The 16,672-nt window shown below is 47.1% G+C and overlaps 1 protein-coding gene across 4 annotated transcripts in view; it reads right to left on the bottom strand.

The window, feature by feature from the left end:
• The window catches only part of tsnaxip1 (translin-associated factor X interacting protein 1), a 131,539-nt gene that overhangs the window by 15,154 nt on the left and 99,713 nt on the right, over positions 1-16,672 (bottom strand). For 3 of the 4 annotated variants that reach the window (XM_038806803.1, XM_038806802.1, XM_038806804.1), the window contains 2 exons: positions 12,268-12,426; positions 5,864-5,973 (listed from right to left, as the gene is read on the bottom strand). In XM_038806803.1, the coding sequence (XP_038662731.1) occupies positions 5,864-5,973; positions 12,268-12,426 (269 nt within the window). Of the gene's footprint in view, positions 1-2,718; positions 2,778-5,863; positions 5,974-12,267; positions 12,427-16,672 lie in introns of those variants that run through there. The other variant, XM_038806805.1, reaches the window with a different exon arrangement.

The following is a 16,672-nucleotide window of genomic DNA, read 5'->3' as shown; positions in this document are numbered from 1 at the left end:
TTGTGGATAGCTGTCAGGCAGTCGTCAAGCGCGCTGGCGCACGTGCCGCGGGACAGGGCATCTGGGGGCTCATTGAGCTTCCCCGGTCGATACATAATATCATAATTGTAGGTGGAGAGTTCGATCCTTTGTGAGTTGTCAAACATGAAGGCAACTGATCTTTGGTCGGTGATGAGGGTGAACCTCCTACCTGCGAGGTAGTGCCTCCAGTGTCGTATAGCTTCCACGATGGCTTGTGCTTCCTTTTCGACTGAGGAGTGTCGAAGTTCCGAAGCGGGGAGGGTTCGGGAGAAAAAGGCGACTGGTCTCCCTGCCTGATTTAGTGTGGCTGCGAGATCGACCTCTGAGGCGTCGCTCTCCACCTGAAAGGGGACGGATTCATCCACCGCCCGCATGGCCGCTTTGGCTATGTCCTCCTTGATGCAGATGAAGGCCTGGCGAGCCTCATCTGACAGAGGAGAAAGTGTGGCCTTAAATAGTGGGCGGGCTTTGTCCACTTACTGAGGGACCCACTGGGCATAATAAGAGAAAAATCCCAGGCACCTTTTGAGGGCCCTGGGACAATGAGGGAGAGGGAGTTGTAAGAGGGGGCACATACGGTCCGGGTTGGGGCGCAGGACTCCCTTTTCCACGACATAGCCGAGGATGGCTAGCCTGGTCATGCGGAAAACGCTTTTCCCGGTGTTATACGTGAGGTTGAGTTTCTGGGCAGTCTGGAGAAATCGGTGGAGGTTAGTGTCGTGGTCCTGCTGATCATGGCCGCAGATGGTGACGTTGTCCAAGTACGGAAACGTGGCCCGCAGCCCGTACTGGTCCACCATTCGGTCCATTGCTCGTTGGAACACCGAGACCCCATTCGTGACGCCAAAGGGAACCCGGAGGAAATGGAAGAGGAGGCCATCTGCCTCGAGTGTCGTGTACTGGCGGTCCTCCGGGCTGATTGGGAGCTGGTGGTATGCAGACTTCAGATCCACCGTGGAGAAGATGCGGTACTGGGCGATCTGATTCACCATGTCTGCAATCCTGGTGAGGGGGTACGCATCGAGGAGCGTGAACCGATTAATGGTTTGGTTATAGTCCACTACCATTCGGAATTTTGCCTTGGTCTTGGCGACCACCATCTGAGCTCTCCAGGGGCTGTTACTGGCCTCTATGACCCCCTCACGTAGGAGCCTATGGACCTCGGTTCTGATAAACACCCTGTCCTGCAGGCCGTACCGCCTGCTGCGAGTGGCTATGGGTTTGCAGTGAGGTTAGCAAAGAGTGGAGGGGGGTCGATTTTTAGCGTCGCTAGACTGCAGATAGTGAGTGGAGGTAGGGGCCCGCCGAAGCTGAGTGTGAGGCTTTTGAGGTTGCACTGGAAGTCGAGTCCCAGTAAGAGTGGGGCGCAGAGTTCGGGGAGTACGTACAGCTGAAAGTTCGAGTAGCTGGCGCCTTGAATCGTTAGGGTCATGACGGTGCGCCCTTGGAGGTGAACAGAGTGTGAGCCCGAGGCGAGGGAGACAGTTTGCCGTGCAGGGAAGATAGGGAGCGAACAGCGTCTTACCAGATCTGGGTGTACTAAGCTCTCGGTGCTTCCGGAGTCGAAGACTGTACCCGTTGATTTTAATGGTCATCATCGAGTTGCGGAGATGTTTCGGACGCGAATGGTCCAACGTGACCGCGCTGAGTTGCGGGTAGTCGGCGGTTCAATCAGCTGTGCTGGAGTGGCCCCGTGATGACTGTCCGCTGAGGTCGTAGTCTTCGAGGTGAGTTTCAGAGGTTGAAGAGGATGGATCCCAAGATGGCCGCCCCCGTGGATCGCACGTAGCGGGCGGCGAGGAAGATGGCGCCCAAGATGGCGTCCCCCATGAATCGCACGTAGCTGGTCGCGTGGAGGAGGGTTGCCAAGGTGACGGCCCCCATGAGTCGCACGTGTCGGGTGGGGGGCGGAGTCGGCATACAGGCTGCAGCATTCCGGAGCCTGCAGGCCTCCGAGTTTGGGAAGCGAGTGCTCTGGGCTGCGGGAGAGTTTGGAGAGGGGATTTCTTCGCCAGGTAAACCCGGGCATAGTGTCCAGCAGCTGCTGCAGGTCGCGTTGTGGGATAGGGCAGTGCTGCCGTGGGTGTTGGCGCTGCCCGCAAAAATGGCACACTGGGGCTGCGTAGTGGGTGGGTGGCCGCGCGGCGCAGGCCTGGGGCAGTCGCTGGTCGGGGGCCCAGGATGAGGTCGCTTGGTCCACGGGGAACGAGGTGAGGCTGCGGAACGAGACCTCCATGGTTGTAGCTAACTCTAAGTGTCCTCCAAGTTCTGGGCCCCTTTTTCAAGCAACCGCTGGCGCACATAGTTTGACCTGAGTCCTGCCACGTGCACATCTCAGACATCGAGCTCCATATGCTGGGCAGCTGATACAGCTTGATAATTGCAGTCCCGAGCTAAGGCTTTTAAATCGTGCAGGAATTCGTCCAGCGACTCCGTGGGGCGCTGGCGGCGGGTCGTAAAAATGTGGCGCACGTAGACCCTGTTGATGGGCCTCACGTACATTCGATCGAGCATGGCCAGGGCCTCCGTATACGAGGAAGTACTGTTAAGTTGAGTAGAGATACAGTGGCTCACCCTTGCGTGCAGTAGGCTGAGTTTCTGCTCCTCCGTAGTTTCTGAAGTGCTTGATTCAGCCAGGTAGGCCTTGAAACATCTGAGCCAGTGTAGAAAGATTTCTTTCGCCTCTGCAGCCTGCGGGTCGAGTTCTGGTCGATCAGGTTTGAGGGCTGATTCCATAGTAGTTTTCTTCAAGTTTCCTAAGATTATTAAATTGATGTGACCATCAATTCACAAGACACATGATTGGAAGTGAACAGTGGTTTTAATAATCTTACAACAGAGCCTGCCTGCGACGAGATGAACTGGCAGCAGGCTCACGACTGCAGAGCTTTATACTTCCGGTTAGTGGGAGGAGCCAAGGGTGGAGCCCAGTACAAACTCCTCATCTCTCCCTATGGGCAGTGCCGCGCAACGGCTTGTATACAGAGCCCACAAGGACACAATACATATAATATAACACGGTGTGAATTACTAGGTTTATAATTCACCACAATTCTTGTAGCACCTTTACTGACAACTCATGTCAGAACACTCAAATATAAAACAGGAATCATGTAAAATTATAAACGTGTCTGCCTGGGTTTTGCCCCCACAACCCAAAGATGTGCAGAGTAGGTGGATTGGCCATGCTAAATTGCCCCTTCATTGGAAAAAAGGAATTGGGTACTCTAAATTTTTTATTTTTGTAAAATATTTTTATTCTCCATTTTCACATTTTCTCCCAGAATTTACACCCCACCCACAAACAGTAAATGGTAACAAATACAAAGTCAATTTCCTTATCAACAACAACAATCCCATCCACCCACCATCCCAAGCAACGGCCCACCTGACAATATAAGCATCAAATAGAACAAACCCTCCCGTGGTGGGACAAACAAAGGAGAAATAAAAGAAAAAGCATTTAGGAATTGCCTATGGTCACCATTAACCTATAGAGTCCCCCCCCCTCCCCACCGTAAACGACACCCATGCATTGTAAGCCCACCCCTACTCCTCCCCCTAATCTCTGTTCCTTCCCCCCATCTTTCCACCCGGCTAGACTCATCGGGACCTATTCTGCCAGGCTCCGATGGCCGCAGCTCCTTCCCCCACATTACTCCCGCTCACTGGCCGGCTTAAACAGGCCAGCATGGAGGGCCCACCCTGGTCTCTTTCCCCCTTGCCTGGCCCAAGAAAAGCAAGAAATCCCCTTTAGCACACAAACCCCACATACACACCCAAGCCCCAAAGAACCATCAGTGAAAGTCCCTTCTCTTCCCTTGTCCAATTATATACAACATTGGCTCATTTAGCACATATACCTGCTGCAGTGAAAAAAATACAGCTACATGAGGCTATATCGTTTCATGCAATAATGTCTCTTCCACTTCCTTCAACGCCTTGCCTTGCTCCCGCATCTCCGCCAATGCACTCAATACCGCTGCCCTCACCGGGGCAATCGCTTCCTCCACCAGCACTTTCAATACCGACCCATCGCCTCCATGTGTTTTGTGAACTGCCTTTCGAGTTCCGTGGCCATCACCTTAGTAATTTCTTCAGCCTTGGGCAATGCGGCCTCCCCTGGTGCCCCAGCCTCCATTTTGCTTGCCGTCCCCACGGTGACCTTTCCACTCCCCGACGGACTTTCAGCTGCTTTTTTCATGGCCGTTTTTTTACTTGTTTTCAACATCTCCCTTCACTGTGTCTTCGTCCTGCTTTTGTTATCCCTGGGACCTGGCGATAGACCCTGAAAATGCTGTTCCCGAATGGGAGCCCTCCAATGTGTGGCTGCCTCCCGCCCGCCGTCACCGGAAGTCCCCTCTAAATTTATTTATTTTTAATTATAAAAACCTACAGTACAGAATGAGGTGGTTTGGCTTTCATGTCTGAAAAACTGCTCTCCAGTCTAATCCCACTTTTCTCTCCAGTCTAATCCCACTTTTCTTTTAAGCTTGTACGGCTGAATGCCATATAGAATTATAGAATCCCTACAGTGCAGAAGGAGGCCATTTGGCCCATCACGTCTGCACTGACCCTCTGAAAGAGCACCCTACCTGGACCCTCTCCCCTGCCCTATCCCGTGACCCCACCTAACCTGCACATCCCTGGACACTAAGGGGTAATTTAGCATGGCCATTCCACCTAACCTATACATTTTTGGATTGTGGGAGGAAACCGGAGCACCCGGAGGAAACCCACGCAGACACGGGAAGAACATGCAGACTCCACACAGACAGTGACCCAAAGCCGGAATTGAACCCGGGTCCCTGGTGCTGTGAGGCAACAGTGCTAACCACTCATACCACCCACATCATAAAGTGCATTTACTCACTGCATCATCAAGTTACCCAAAACATAAATGTTTTGTTTATGCTTTGTCCCTTTATGTTTTCATTATGGATGAGGGTGTTGCTGGAAGGGCCACTATTTGTTGCCCATCCCCAATAGCGTTTGGCTTACTGGACCATTTCAGAGGGCAGTTAAGAGTCAACCTCATTGCTGTGGCCGTGGAGTCACATGTACGCAAGTGACTCCTTCAAGAAGCAATTAGATATAGTACACGGGGAAAAGGGGATCAAAGAATATGGGGAGAAGATGGGATCAGACTATTGAATTGGATGATTAGCCATGATCATAATGAATGGCAGGGCCAAAGAGCTGAATCGCCTCCACCTGCTCCTATTTTCTGTGTTTCTTTCCTTTCCTAAAGGACAGTAATGTTTTTAACGAAAACCAAATGATTGTTTCATGGTCACCTTTACTTAGATTAGCTTTCACTTCCAGATTTTAAAAAATTGTACTTAAATTCCTCCAGCTGCCATGGTGGGATTTGAATCCAGGTCCCCAGAGCATTAGCCTGGGCCCCTGGATTATTAGTCCAGTGATCTTATTGATATATTTGAATTAGTACTCATCTTTAAACTTTTGTAGTTTTAAAATGTTCCCCCTTTTTAAACTATGCCTGGTCTAACATGTGCAGCTGAATGGGCAGCTGGTGTCACCATGGTGTCACCAATCTCCCTTATGGTATCTACAAAGTCCACTCATGACTCTTTTCCCCTTCCAGTTTACAGCTGGTGTTGATGGAGGCTGCAGGGATCCCTCCTCCTGAAAGGAAGTTACTCTGCTTTAGCTCTTTGCCTTACCAGACTAGGGCAGGTAGGTTTAAGGATCATTGAGACTCTGAGCCATGCATCCAGTTAGAGGTGTAGATATTCTCTGGTGCCTCCCATTGCACTACTCATTTTAAAAGCACTTGATTACCCTGGGTAATCCGAATACAAGTTTCAATAACTCTAACCTGAACTCCTGTTTGGAATAAATTTCTTTTTTGGAGGTATCATGAGATTTCAGTTCTTTCAATACATGTGAAATATGTTGAATCTGCCCATGGTACACACTTTCATCCACCTAAAAAAACATTGGAACACAAACCTGGTTAGACAATAATGCTGGAATATTTTAGCTACATATCATTTCTTCCATTTTATGTCTCAAACCTTGGCCAATAATTCTAAGTGACTCATTCTCTGCATATTTGTTCCCATTAGTTAAATATCCAACTTTCATGATGCTCTTCTCTCCAATAACAGTTACAATGAGGAAAATGCTGAGACAGTGATTCACTAAAGCAAGTCTAAGTTCAGTCCCCTTGCAGTGGAGAGTAGTGAAGCCTGAACTTGGTACTCTGCCTTTAGACTTGGGAATATATCTGACACAAAAGATAGTTTCAGAATTACACACAACTTGAAGCAAGTAAATTGTGATTATCGCAAGGTGCTGGTCGATTGGTGCTGCTCCACCATTAGTGTCACAGGAACAGCATCTCACATTTTATCTCCCCATTATTTTCATGAAGTTGCTGCATTTGCACATTAATTTCACATAAAACTTGCCACATAAAATTATGCCTAGTAATTAATAGCAAAGTGCCATTTTAACAACATGATCATTGCTAATGGTCGAAATCCACCTCTCTGGACCGGAAAGTGACCAATTGTAAGATTGGAGTCTTGTTCCTTCACATTAAGAATTGTTGTTAGTGATGTTACAAAAATATTATTATTTTTTAAAATCTAATTTTTCCTTTTCGTCTTTTTTTCTCCCGCACTTTCAATCCAATGTTTCTTTTCCTACTGGATTTGACAATTAATTCAACCATTCTACTTCACCCTCTCTCATCCTCAAAATACTCTGTTCTGTAATTTGAAAGGTCTCGGTTGACCTTGCTGTGCCATTATCAGCAACTTTGGAGACCATCATTTTAAAACCTAAACATACAGGATCAAGTCTCATGAACAGAGCAGTATTCAGCTGTGAGATGCTGTGAGATGCCGTGATCAAGCAAAATTACTTTTTGTTGTTATGTCATCCTTTCTTTTCCCTCCATTTTCTTTCTTTGCTGTTACAAATCTAAATCTGCCTTAGGCTCAGCAACACTGCACACCGCTCTAAACGGACTCCACATCATTGTGATCATGAGTTTACTTGCACTGCCATTTATCCAGTTACACAATACCTCGGCATTGTAACAACAGGCCAAACTTGTTGCATAAATTGAATATTGTCATTTCCAATCTTCTGAAAGTCATATTGATTAGCACACTAACAATGTGAGACCAGATACTAATCATCATGTTTCTTTATTTTATAGTCAGTGAGTGAATGCACGAGGTAACTTACTTAAATTTAACCCCAATTTTCTCTTCATGAATATGAAAATAATAATAAACCAGGCCACCCTTTCCAAGATAGTGGTTTAAATATATTTGCTTTTGGTCAATCTTAGTATTGAAACAGTTGAAGGCACATGCTCAGCCAGGGCATATTATTGTGAAGACAGGTTGACTAGACATTACTTGCCTTTCTCAGCAGGCACACCAACTAACCTCCAATAATATATGGGGGGGGCATTTGTTTTTTCCTCCCCATAGAGCATAGAACATGCAGTGCAGAAGGAGGCTATTCGGCCCATCGATTCTGCACTGACCCACTTAAACCCTCACTTCCACCCTATCCCCGTATCCCGATAACCCCATCTAACCTTTATGGTCACTAAGGGCAATTTAGCATGGCCAATCCACCTAACCTGAACATCTTTGGACTGTGGGAGGAAACTGGAGCACCCGGAGGAAACCCACGCAGACACATGTTCTCCAGAAGTCTGGTTTCCAAAATATCGTCAAGATGTTGGCGAGCAAGACCACTAATTGACTTTGCCATCACCCTTCCAAGTGTGGATCCTTACCAAACAGTTAATTTTATATACATAGGAATAGTACTACATAAGGCATGAAATATTAAGTTTTGCCCCAAGTCATTATGAATAAGATCCCAATCTCCTAGTGGCCTTAGTATTTGTTCTGATAACAGCAGCCAGCTATATCTTTATGAATTAACCCTTTAAATCGCAATCCTGAGTGAATAATCAGAAACACGTAGATTAAAACAAATCAGGCTAACATCAGTTGTGGCAAAGTTATTGGAAACTTCGTCATCGGTTGTCCCTTGATTTGAGGGTAACCTCTGTTCAGGGTCATATGTTTCTGCCATGGGTCTTCACATGTCTGAGCAGGCGGAGTTTTGACCCACATACCTTTGGAAACATGTAGCAGGACATTCCATGAGGCAGTGGGATGTTGAGTGCAGAATTTGCTTCCTTTTCTTTCATTCTCCACCATCACTCTGCCCATCATTAAGGCTTTGGGACACGAAGCATGATGCAGCTTGATGGACAATCTTTTTGTCATTTTGAACGATTGGTGACTAGCTCCCTCAGATCATTAAGATCAATGCTGCCACACTTCAAGGAGGCCTTCAGAGTGTCTATGAAGCATGGGTGGCAGTATGGCACAACGGTTAGCACTGCTGCCTCACAGCGCCAGGGACCCGGGTTCAATTCCAGCCTTGGGTCACTGTCTGTGTAGAGTTTGTACATTTTCCCTGTGACTGCGTTCACCATTCATACTTTTTAATCTCTTTATGTGCCACTATCAGCACCTTTAGCCTTAATCACATGCATGTACATTCCTTTTGTCTTCTGTCCTTGACATCTATGTCTATCTCTAACTATCGCTGGCCCCCTAGCCAGCCCCACTGCTCCATGCCCCCCCACAAAAGTATAAATATGACCCAATTTCCAGTTCTCTCTAGCTTTGACAAAGAGTCACCCAGACTCGAAATGTCAGCTTCCTTTTCTTCTTCACAGATGCTGTCAACCTGCTGGGACTGTCCATATTTTCTGTTTTTGTTGTGTGAAAAAAATTGTCCCCTCTGGTGGGTGGGTCAATGTGGTGAATGAGATTCATACCGGATTATAACCTGTCATGTGTCAATATTGTAAATGCAGTTGCACTATCTGACCTCCAGGGGGAGTAGCTCTGGGAATGCTCGAGTGTTGTATGGGGCTCCTCCCTTGGCTCCGCCCAGGACTCCTCCCCAGGAGCTGCTGTATAAAGATCAGTGCCACAGGGTCAGCCGGCCAGTTCACCGAAAGTTCAACAGCAAACAGGCTGGCTCTGTTGTAAGTATATTAAAACCGGTATTCTAATCCTACAAGCACATGTCCGTAGAATTGTTGGTTCCAACAGTCAATAATCAATGGTCGTTGATGTGAAATCTTTGGCAACAGTTCAAGACAGGAGATAAGGAGGATTTTTTTTCACTCAAGAGTATTGGGATCTGGAAAACTCTCGCTAAAAAGATGGTGGAAACTGAATTTAAAAGGAACTTGGGCAGGTAAGTGTAAGGAAATTACAGGATTACCGCCAAAAATGGTGTGGAACAAAACATGACTGCACTTTTAAAGAGCTAGCACAGACATAGTGTGCTGAATGGACACCTTCTGTTCTGTGCTTCTATGATTCTTCTTCCTTGGTCAAACAGCATAAGAATGGGTTAGCACTGCGGCCTCACGGTGCTGAGGTCCCAGGTTCGATCCCGGCTCTGGGTCACTGTCCGTGTGGAGTTTGCACATTCTCCCCATGTTTGCGTGGGTTTCGCCCCCACAACCCAAAAATGTGCAAGCTAGGTGGATTGGCCACTCTAAATTGCCCCTTAATTGGAAAAATGATTAGGTACTCTAAATTTATTTTAAAAAACAGCATAAGAAAAAGGTAAGAGTATACTATACATTGGGAGCTGGCTCTGCCATTCAATGTGATTGTGCTAATCTTTGATTACAATTCCACTTATCCCTGATTCCCATATCGCTAGAGACAAAAAAGCTATCTATCTTAACCTCTAATGTGCTAAAAGACTGAGCATTAAAAGTCCTCTCGTGTAGTGTAAGGGCCCTTCCTGTTGATTCCCTTATTTCCCATTTGGTTTATTTTGTAGTTATCATTTAAAAAAATAATAATTTTAATTCAAATTTTCAACAAATTTTAACCAACAAAACAAAGACTGCATGCTCCCCATCGCATTAACCAGCTCCTCCAGCTCAACTGGCGCCCCCAGACCCTCCACCTGCTCCTCCTCCACACTCGGGAATTCCAGCTTGCCCAAAAAGCGTTCCATTCCTCCCTCCTCCACTGGGGCCACTGACCGGTATAACTCCTCATAGAAGGTCCTAAACACTGTCCGCACCAGATTCCCTCCTCCATCCCTAACTCTCCCTATCTCCCTCGCCGCCTCCCGCCTCCGGAGCTGGTGGGCCAGCATCCGACTCGCCTTCTCCCTATATTCGTATAGCGCCCCTTGCGCCCTCCTCCACTGCGCCTACGCTTTCCTGGTGGTCAATATATCAAACTCTGCTTGGAGACTACGACGCTTCCTCAATAGCCCTTCTTCCGGGAGCTCCGCATACCTCTTGCCCAACCTCACCATCTCTTCCACCAACCTCTCCCTCTCCCTTTTCTCGCCCCTCTCCCTATGTGCCCTGATGGAAATCAGTTCCCCCCTAACCACCACCTTCAGCGCCTCCCAGACCACCCCCACCTGCACCTCCCCATTATCATTTGTTTCTAAATACCCCTCTATGCACCTCTGGACCCGCCCGCATAGCTCCTCGTCCGACAGCAGCCCCACCTCTAACCTCCACATCGGGGTTGGTCCCTTCCCTCCCCGAGCTCTAGATCCACCCAATGCGGGGCGTGATCTGAGATGGCTATCGCCAAATATTCCACACCTAGCACCCTCAGAATCAACGCCCTGCTAAAGACAAGTAGTTATCATTTTTTACCCATGGACAATTAATGGACAGAAAAATTTAAGTCAAGCAGAGACACGCAGAGGAGGCCTCCTGCAAGGGGACCTCTCTCCAGGCCGCACTCCAATCCCACCCAAAAAACACTCCAGCAGCCCAGTGGTGGTAGCCACTTTCCAGACCTGGAACCAAAATACAGCAGCAATTCGGCCTGACCAAAATCGCGAACAAACCCCCCATCTGCAACAACCATAGGTTCGCACCAGCGCTCCCTGACACCACCTTTAAAAAGTGGAGACAGAACAGGGGGGCACTGACAGTCAGAGACCTATACACCAACGGCAGGGTCACAACACTGGACAAACTGACGGAGAGATTTCAGCTAGCTAGGGGAAACAAACCAAGGTACCTGCAACTTAAAAACTTCCTACGGAAGAAGACAAGGACGTACCCACAACCGCCATGGCAAACACTACTAGAGGAGTTACTTGACGCGAACATCCTAAGTGAAGGAAGCTGTGGTGACATGTATGAACGACTGGTAGAGAGGGCTGACACGATTCTGGGAATGGGAAGAAGACCTGGGGATCGAAATAGGGTGGGGACTCTGAAGTGATGCACTACACAGGGTTAACTCCACCTCCACGTGCGCCAGGCTCAACCTGACGCAATTAAAGGTGGTACATAGAGCCCATTTAACAAGAACCCGAATGAGTAGGTTCTTCCCGGAGGTGGAGGACAGATGTGAACGGTGCTAAGGAGGCCCGGCTAACCACGCCCACATGTTCTGGTCTTGCCCCAGAATTGTTGGATACTGGATACTGGACAGCCTTCTTTGAGACAATGTCCAAAGTGGTGGGGATGAGGGTGGCGGTCTTCGGGGTATCAGACCATTCAGATCTATTCATGGGGAGGAGGATGGACACCCTCGCCTTTGCCTCCCTGATTGCCCGCCGTAGAATCCTGCTTAACTGGTGATCAGCAGCACCACCCAAAGCTGCAGACTGGATGATAGTTAAACTCAAAAGAAAGGAAATGTGAACTGCGGGGAAGGAGAGAGGGGCAGGAGATGGGGGTGGGGGGGGGGGGGGGGGGGGGGGGGGGGGGAGGAAAGGGAGTATTTTCTAAGAACTAGTAGTTGATTTTAATCATGTTGCGACTCTGGGTCAAGTGATGCTAGAATTGACTGCGGATTAGCGCACGGTGTCGTAACATTGGGGAATTCCAAAGATCCTTCACCACCTCAGTAAAGAAAACTAATGCTATGTTTAGCTGATTTAAAGGAAATGTCTTCCTTCAAATATTCCCTCTTGGCTTTTGCTCAGCACCTCCAGAGCAGCTCAGCCACTGTCACAGATGCAGGAGAGTGGACGAAATGAGCCTTATATCTCACCACTCTTATGGTGCATGGGGTCCACATTATAGTATTGGTATAAACACAGAGAAGTGGTAAGGTATCCAACCAATAATGTTAGGTAAACATTAATCTATTTAATTGTTATATAATTAATATTTAAAATTCTGCTAACTCTATTGAATAAGAAAATGCAGAAACTCACAATTCCATTGAGAATGCTGAAAAACAAACTGATGAATTGATTGCTCTGATGATTCCTGCAACCATAATAAATGTTGTAGGCCCAAAGCAGGGCAGAGTCTCCATACTTCTTCTGGAGGAAGTTATAGAAAAACTCAGGAAGGCTGGATCTTGTCCCACTCTATATATTTTGGAAGAAAATAAATATTAGTTTTTTAAAATGATTTATGGAAATGGGAAACTATCAGAGACATAATGATGTTATTAGTATCAGTGGATGGAAAATAAATCATGTTCTCTTGTTTCATGGAAGTTTCTTCCATTGCAGTTACTATATATCTTTAGGAACTCAATTAAAAGGTGTTGTCCAAGCAAAAAATAATCCGTAACTTAACATTTAAAACATAAATCAGTGTCAATTCTTTCATCCTGTGTTCAGATCCAGAACATAGAACATTACAGCGCAGTACAGGCCCTTCGGCCCACGATGTTGCGCCGACCTGTGAAACCCCTCTAAAGTCCATCTACACTATTCCCTTATTGTCCATATGCCTATCCAATGACCATTTGAATGCGTTTAGTGTTGGTGAGTCCACTACTGTTGCAGGCAGGGCATCCCACGCCCTTACTACTCTCTGAGTAAAGAACCTACCTCTGACATCTGTCCGATATCTATCTCCCCTTAATTTAAAGCTATGTCCCCTCGTGCTGGACATCACCATCCGAGGAAAAAGGCTCTCACTGTCCACCCTATCTAATCCTCTGATCATCTTGTATGCCTCAATTAAGTCACCTCTTAACCTTCTTCTCTCTAATGAAAGCAGCCTCAAGTCCTTCAGCCTTTCCTCATATGATCTTCCCTCCATACCAGGCAACATTCTTGTAAATCTCCTCTGTACCCTTTCCAATGCTTCCACATCCTTCCTATAATGTGGCGACCAGAACTGCACACAATACTCCAAATGCGGCCGCACCAGAGTTTTGTACAACTGCAACATGACCTCATGGCTCCGAAACTCAATTCCTCTACCAATAAAAGCTAACACACCGTACGCTTTCTTAACAACCCTCTCAACCTGGGTGGCAACTTTCATGGATCTATGGACATGGACACCGAGATCTCTCTGCTCGTCCACACTACCAAGAATCTTACCATTAGCCCAGTACTCTGCCTTTCTGTTATTTCTTCCAAAATGAATCACCTCACACTTTTCTGCATTAAACTCCATTTGCTACCTGTCAGCCCAGCTCTGCAACTTATCTATGTCCCTCTGTAACTTGTAACATCCTTCTGCACTGTCCACAACTCCACCGACTTTAGTGTCATCCGCAAATTTACTCACCCATCCTTCTACGTCCTCCTCCGGGTCATTTATAAAAATGACAAACAGCAACGGCCCCAAAACAGGTCCTTGTGGCACACCACTAGTAACTGGACACCAGTCAGAGCATTTCCCATCAACCACCACTCTTTGTCTTCTATCAGCTAGCTGATCCAAACTGCTAAATCACCCTGAATCCCATGCCTCTGTATTTTCTGCAATAGCCTACCGTGAGGAACCTTATCAAACGCTTTACTGAAATCCATATACACCACATCAACCGCTTTACCCTCATCCACCTGTTTGGTCACCTTCTCGAAGAACTCAATGAGGTTTGTGAGGCACGACCTACCCTTCACAAAACCATGTTGACTATCTCTAATCAAATTATTCCTTTCCAGATGATTATACATCCTATTTCTTATAAACCTTTCCAAGACTTTTCCCACAACAGAAGTAAGGCTCACTGGCCTATAGTTACCGGGGTTATCTCTACTCCCCTTCTTGTACAAGGGGACGACATTTGCTATCCTCCAGTCCTCTGGCACTATTCCTGTAGACAAAGATGACTTAAAGATCAAAGCCAAAGGCTCAGCAATCTCCTCCCTAGCTTCCCAGAGAATCCTAGGATAAATCCCATCCGGCCCAGGGGACTTATCTATTTTCACACTTTCCAGAATCGTTAACACCTCCTCCTTATGAACCTCAAGAATGCCATAATTGCCTAGTATCTGTGGTGCTATGCCTGTGTGCAGTTCTGCATATAGTTAGTAATGTGATCTCCAACCAGCTGGTGGTGATAGAGATTTGTCATGTGACGCAAGACACCCGCCAGTTGGTAGTAAGATGTACAAGGAGACAATCGCACTTAGAGTAGCTCCAGGAGAATTCACTGAATTCATTTAGTAGCCATTGTCTGTATAGTAGTTCCTCAGTTATCTTTTCCACATGTTTATTAATATATCATCTTTATAGTTAAACAACTATATGTTCAATGAACATCATTACAACGGTTACAACACAGAACACAACAGTACCATGTCCAGATGTGCATCTACACAATGAATGTTGATTGGTGGAGAATGTCACAGATACTTTCAGCCCTGTCACAACTCACTTTCCACCCATGTGTACTGCCATATTTCTCTCTCCCTTCCCCATGCCATTCCCAGTTGTGGGAATTTCACTGCTGTCTACTGCAGATGGGAAGGACATTACGGCTTGTATCCACTTCCAGCAGTGAACACTGGAAAACAAATAGATTCAGGAACCCTGGTAAATATTCGCTTCCCTATCTGAAGGGGATCTATCTTCTACCTTACCACGGCCAGCATTTTAGCTGAGATCAGCCAATTCAGTATAACTTGTAATTGAGCCTGCAAGCCATGTGTATAATCAGTCACTAAAACCTGCCAAACTATTGGAATATCTTAAAAAGTGTTTTTTAATGGCATGGTGACTCAATGGTTAGTACTGCTGCCTCATGGCACTGAGCACCCGGATTTGATCCTGGCTCTGGGTCACTGTCCGTGCGGAGTTTGCACATTCTCCCCATGCCTGTGTGAGTCTCACTCTCACAACCCAAAGATGTGCAGGGTAGGTGGTTTGGTCACACAAAATTGGCCCTTAATTGGGAAAAAAAGAATTGGGTACTCTAAATTTATAAAACAAAAGGGAGTTTTAAGTGTTATGTGAATACAGTCCTTGATGCTTTACTATAAATCATGGTCAGAAAGGAGAGTAAGTTCATGGCTGAGGAATATCTCAATTAGCACTGGCAGGAATATTGGAGATAGATAAGAATTTATGACACAGAGGAGGCTGCTTTGTGACACTGATGTTACAGTTGGAATTTATATTTTCTGCGCACCAGAGGCATGCTAGAATTCTGCAAAACACAAAACATCCATCCAGTGACTCTATCTTCACCTCCCGCTGCCTTGGGAAAGCGGGCATACTCATAGACTCCTCCCACCCGGCTTACACACTCATCCAACTTCTTTCATCGGGCAGGAGATACAAAAGTCTGAGAACACGCACAACCAGATTCAAAAACAGCTTCTTCCCCGCTGGTATCAGACTCCTAAACAACCCTCCTATGGTCTGGTCTGATTAATACTACACTCATGTATGCTTCACCCGATGCCGGTATCTATGTATTTATATTGTGTACCTTGTGTTGCCCTATTATGTTTTTTTTCATGATGATTTGTTTGGGCTGCACACAGAAAAATATTTTTCACTGTACCTTGGTACACATGACAATAAAAAAATCCAAATCCAGTCTAATCCAATCCAATCATATGACAAAGATAAATATGCCACATATATACAGTGGCTCCAGTGTGTGTAATGAATATAAGGGCTGGAATTCTCCGAGCCTCCGCGCAAAATGGCGCTCTACGCGGGGGCGGAGAATGGGGCCTGAGACCCGCGATCGGATCCGACACTGGGGCGCGATTCTCAGGCGACCGGAGAATCAGCGCCCGTCGGGAGCCGTTAAAAGCGGCCTCCGCAGCGATTCTCCACGGTCGACTGGCCAAGTTCCTGCCAGCGTAGTTCACGTATGGTTCCACCTTGCGGGAGCTCGGCGCGCGGCTGCAGTGGCCGACCAGGTGAGGTTTGGGGGGGATCAGTCTCCGGGGTTGCCTCCTCGACGCCCAGGCCCGCGATCGGGGCCACTGATTGGCGGGTGCACGTGATCTGGGGGGGCCCACCTTCTTCCGACCAGCTGTGTGGTCCGCCATGTTGGACGCCACATGCGCGGACCTGCGGCCGCTGCACACATGTGCCCTCCTGTGGGCTACAGAATCGCTGGGCCAAGAGGCCCTTTGATGCCGGTGTTTTTAGAGAATCCCAGTCAAGATGTCCAGCTGAAGTGATGGGTGAGAATATATGACTGCTTTCCTTATATATTTGTTGAAATAGCTCCAAATAACAAACAAGGCTGAGTTACTTTTTTAAAAATTAATTTAGAGTACCCATGCACATTTTTTCCAATTAAGGGGCAATTTTGAATCTGGGTCTTCAGCGCTGTAGTCCCAGTGCTAACCACTGCGCCATGTGTCGCCCCTTCACAAGACTGAGTTACTATCCTCCCAAACA

The sequence above is a fragment of the Scyliorhinus canicula genome, chromosome 9 (assembly GCF_902713615.1).
Source record: "Scyliorhinus canicula chromosome 9, sScyCan1.1, whole genome shotgun sequence".
In the NCBI taxonomy this organism is placed as follows: Eukaryota; Metazoa; Chordata; class Chondrichthyes; order Carcharhiniformes; family Scyliorhinidae; genus Scyliorhinus; species Scyliorhinus canicula.
The sequence above is the reverse complement of the archived record's forward strand: the minus strand, read 5'-3'. Positions and strand labels throughout refer to the sequence as shown.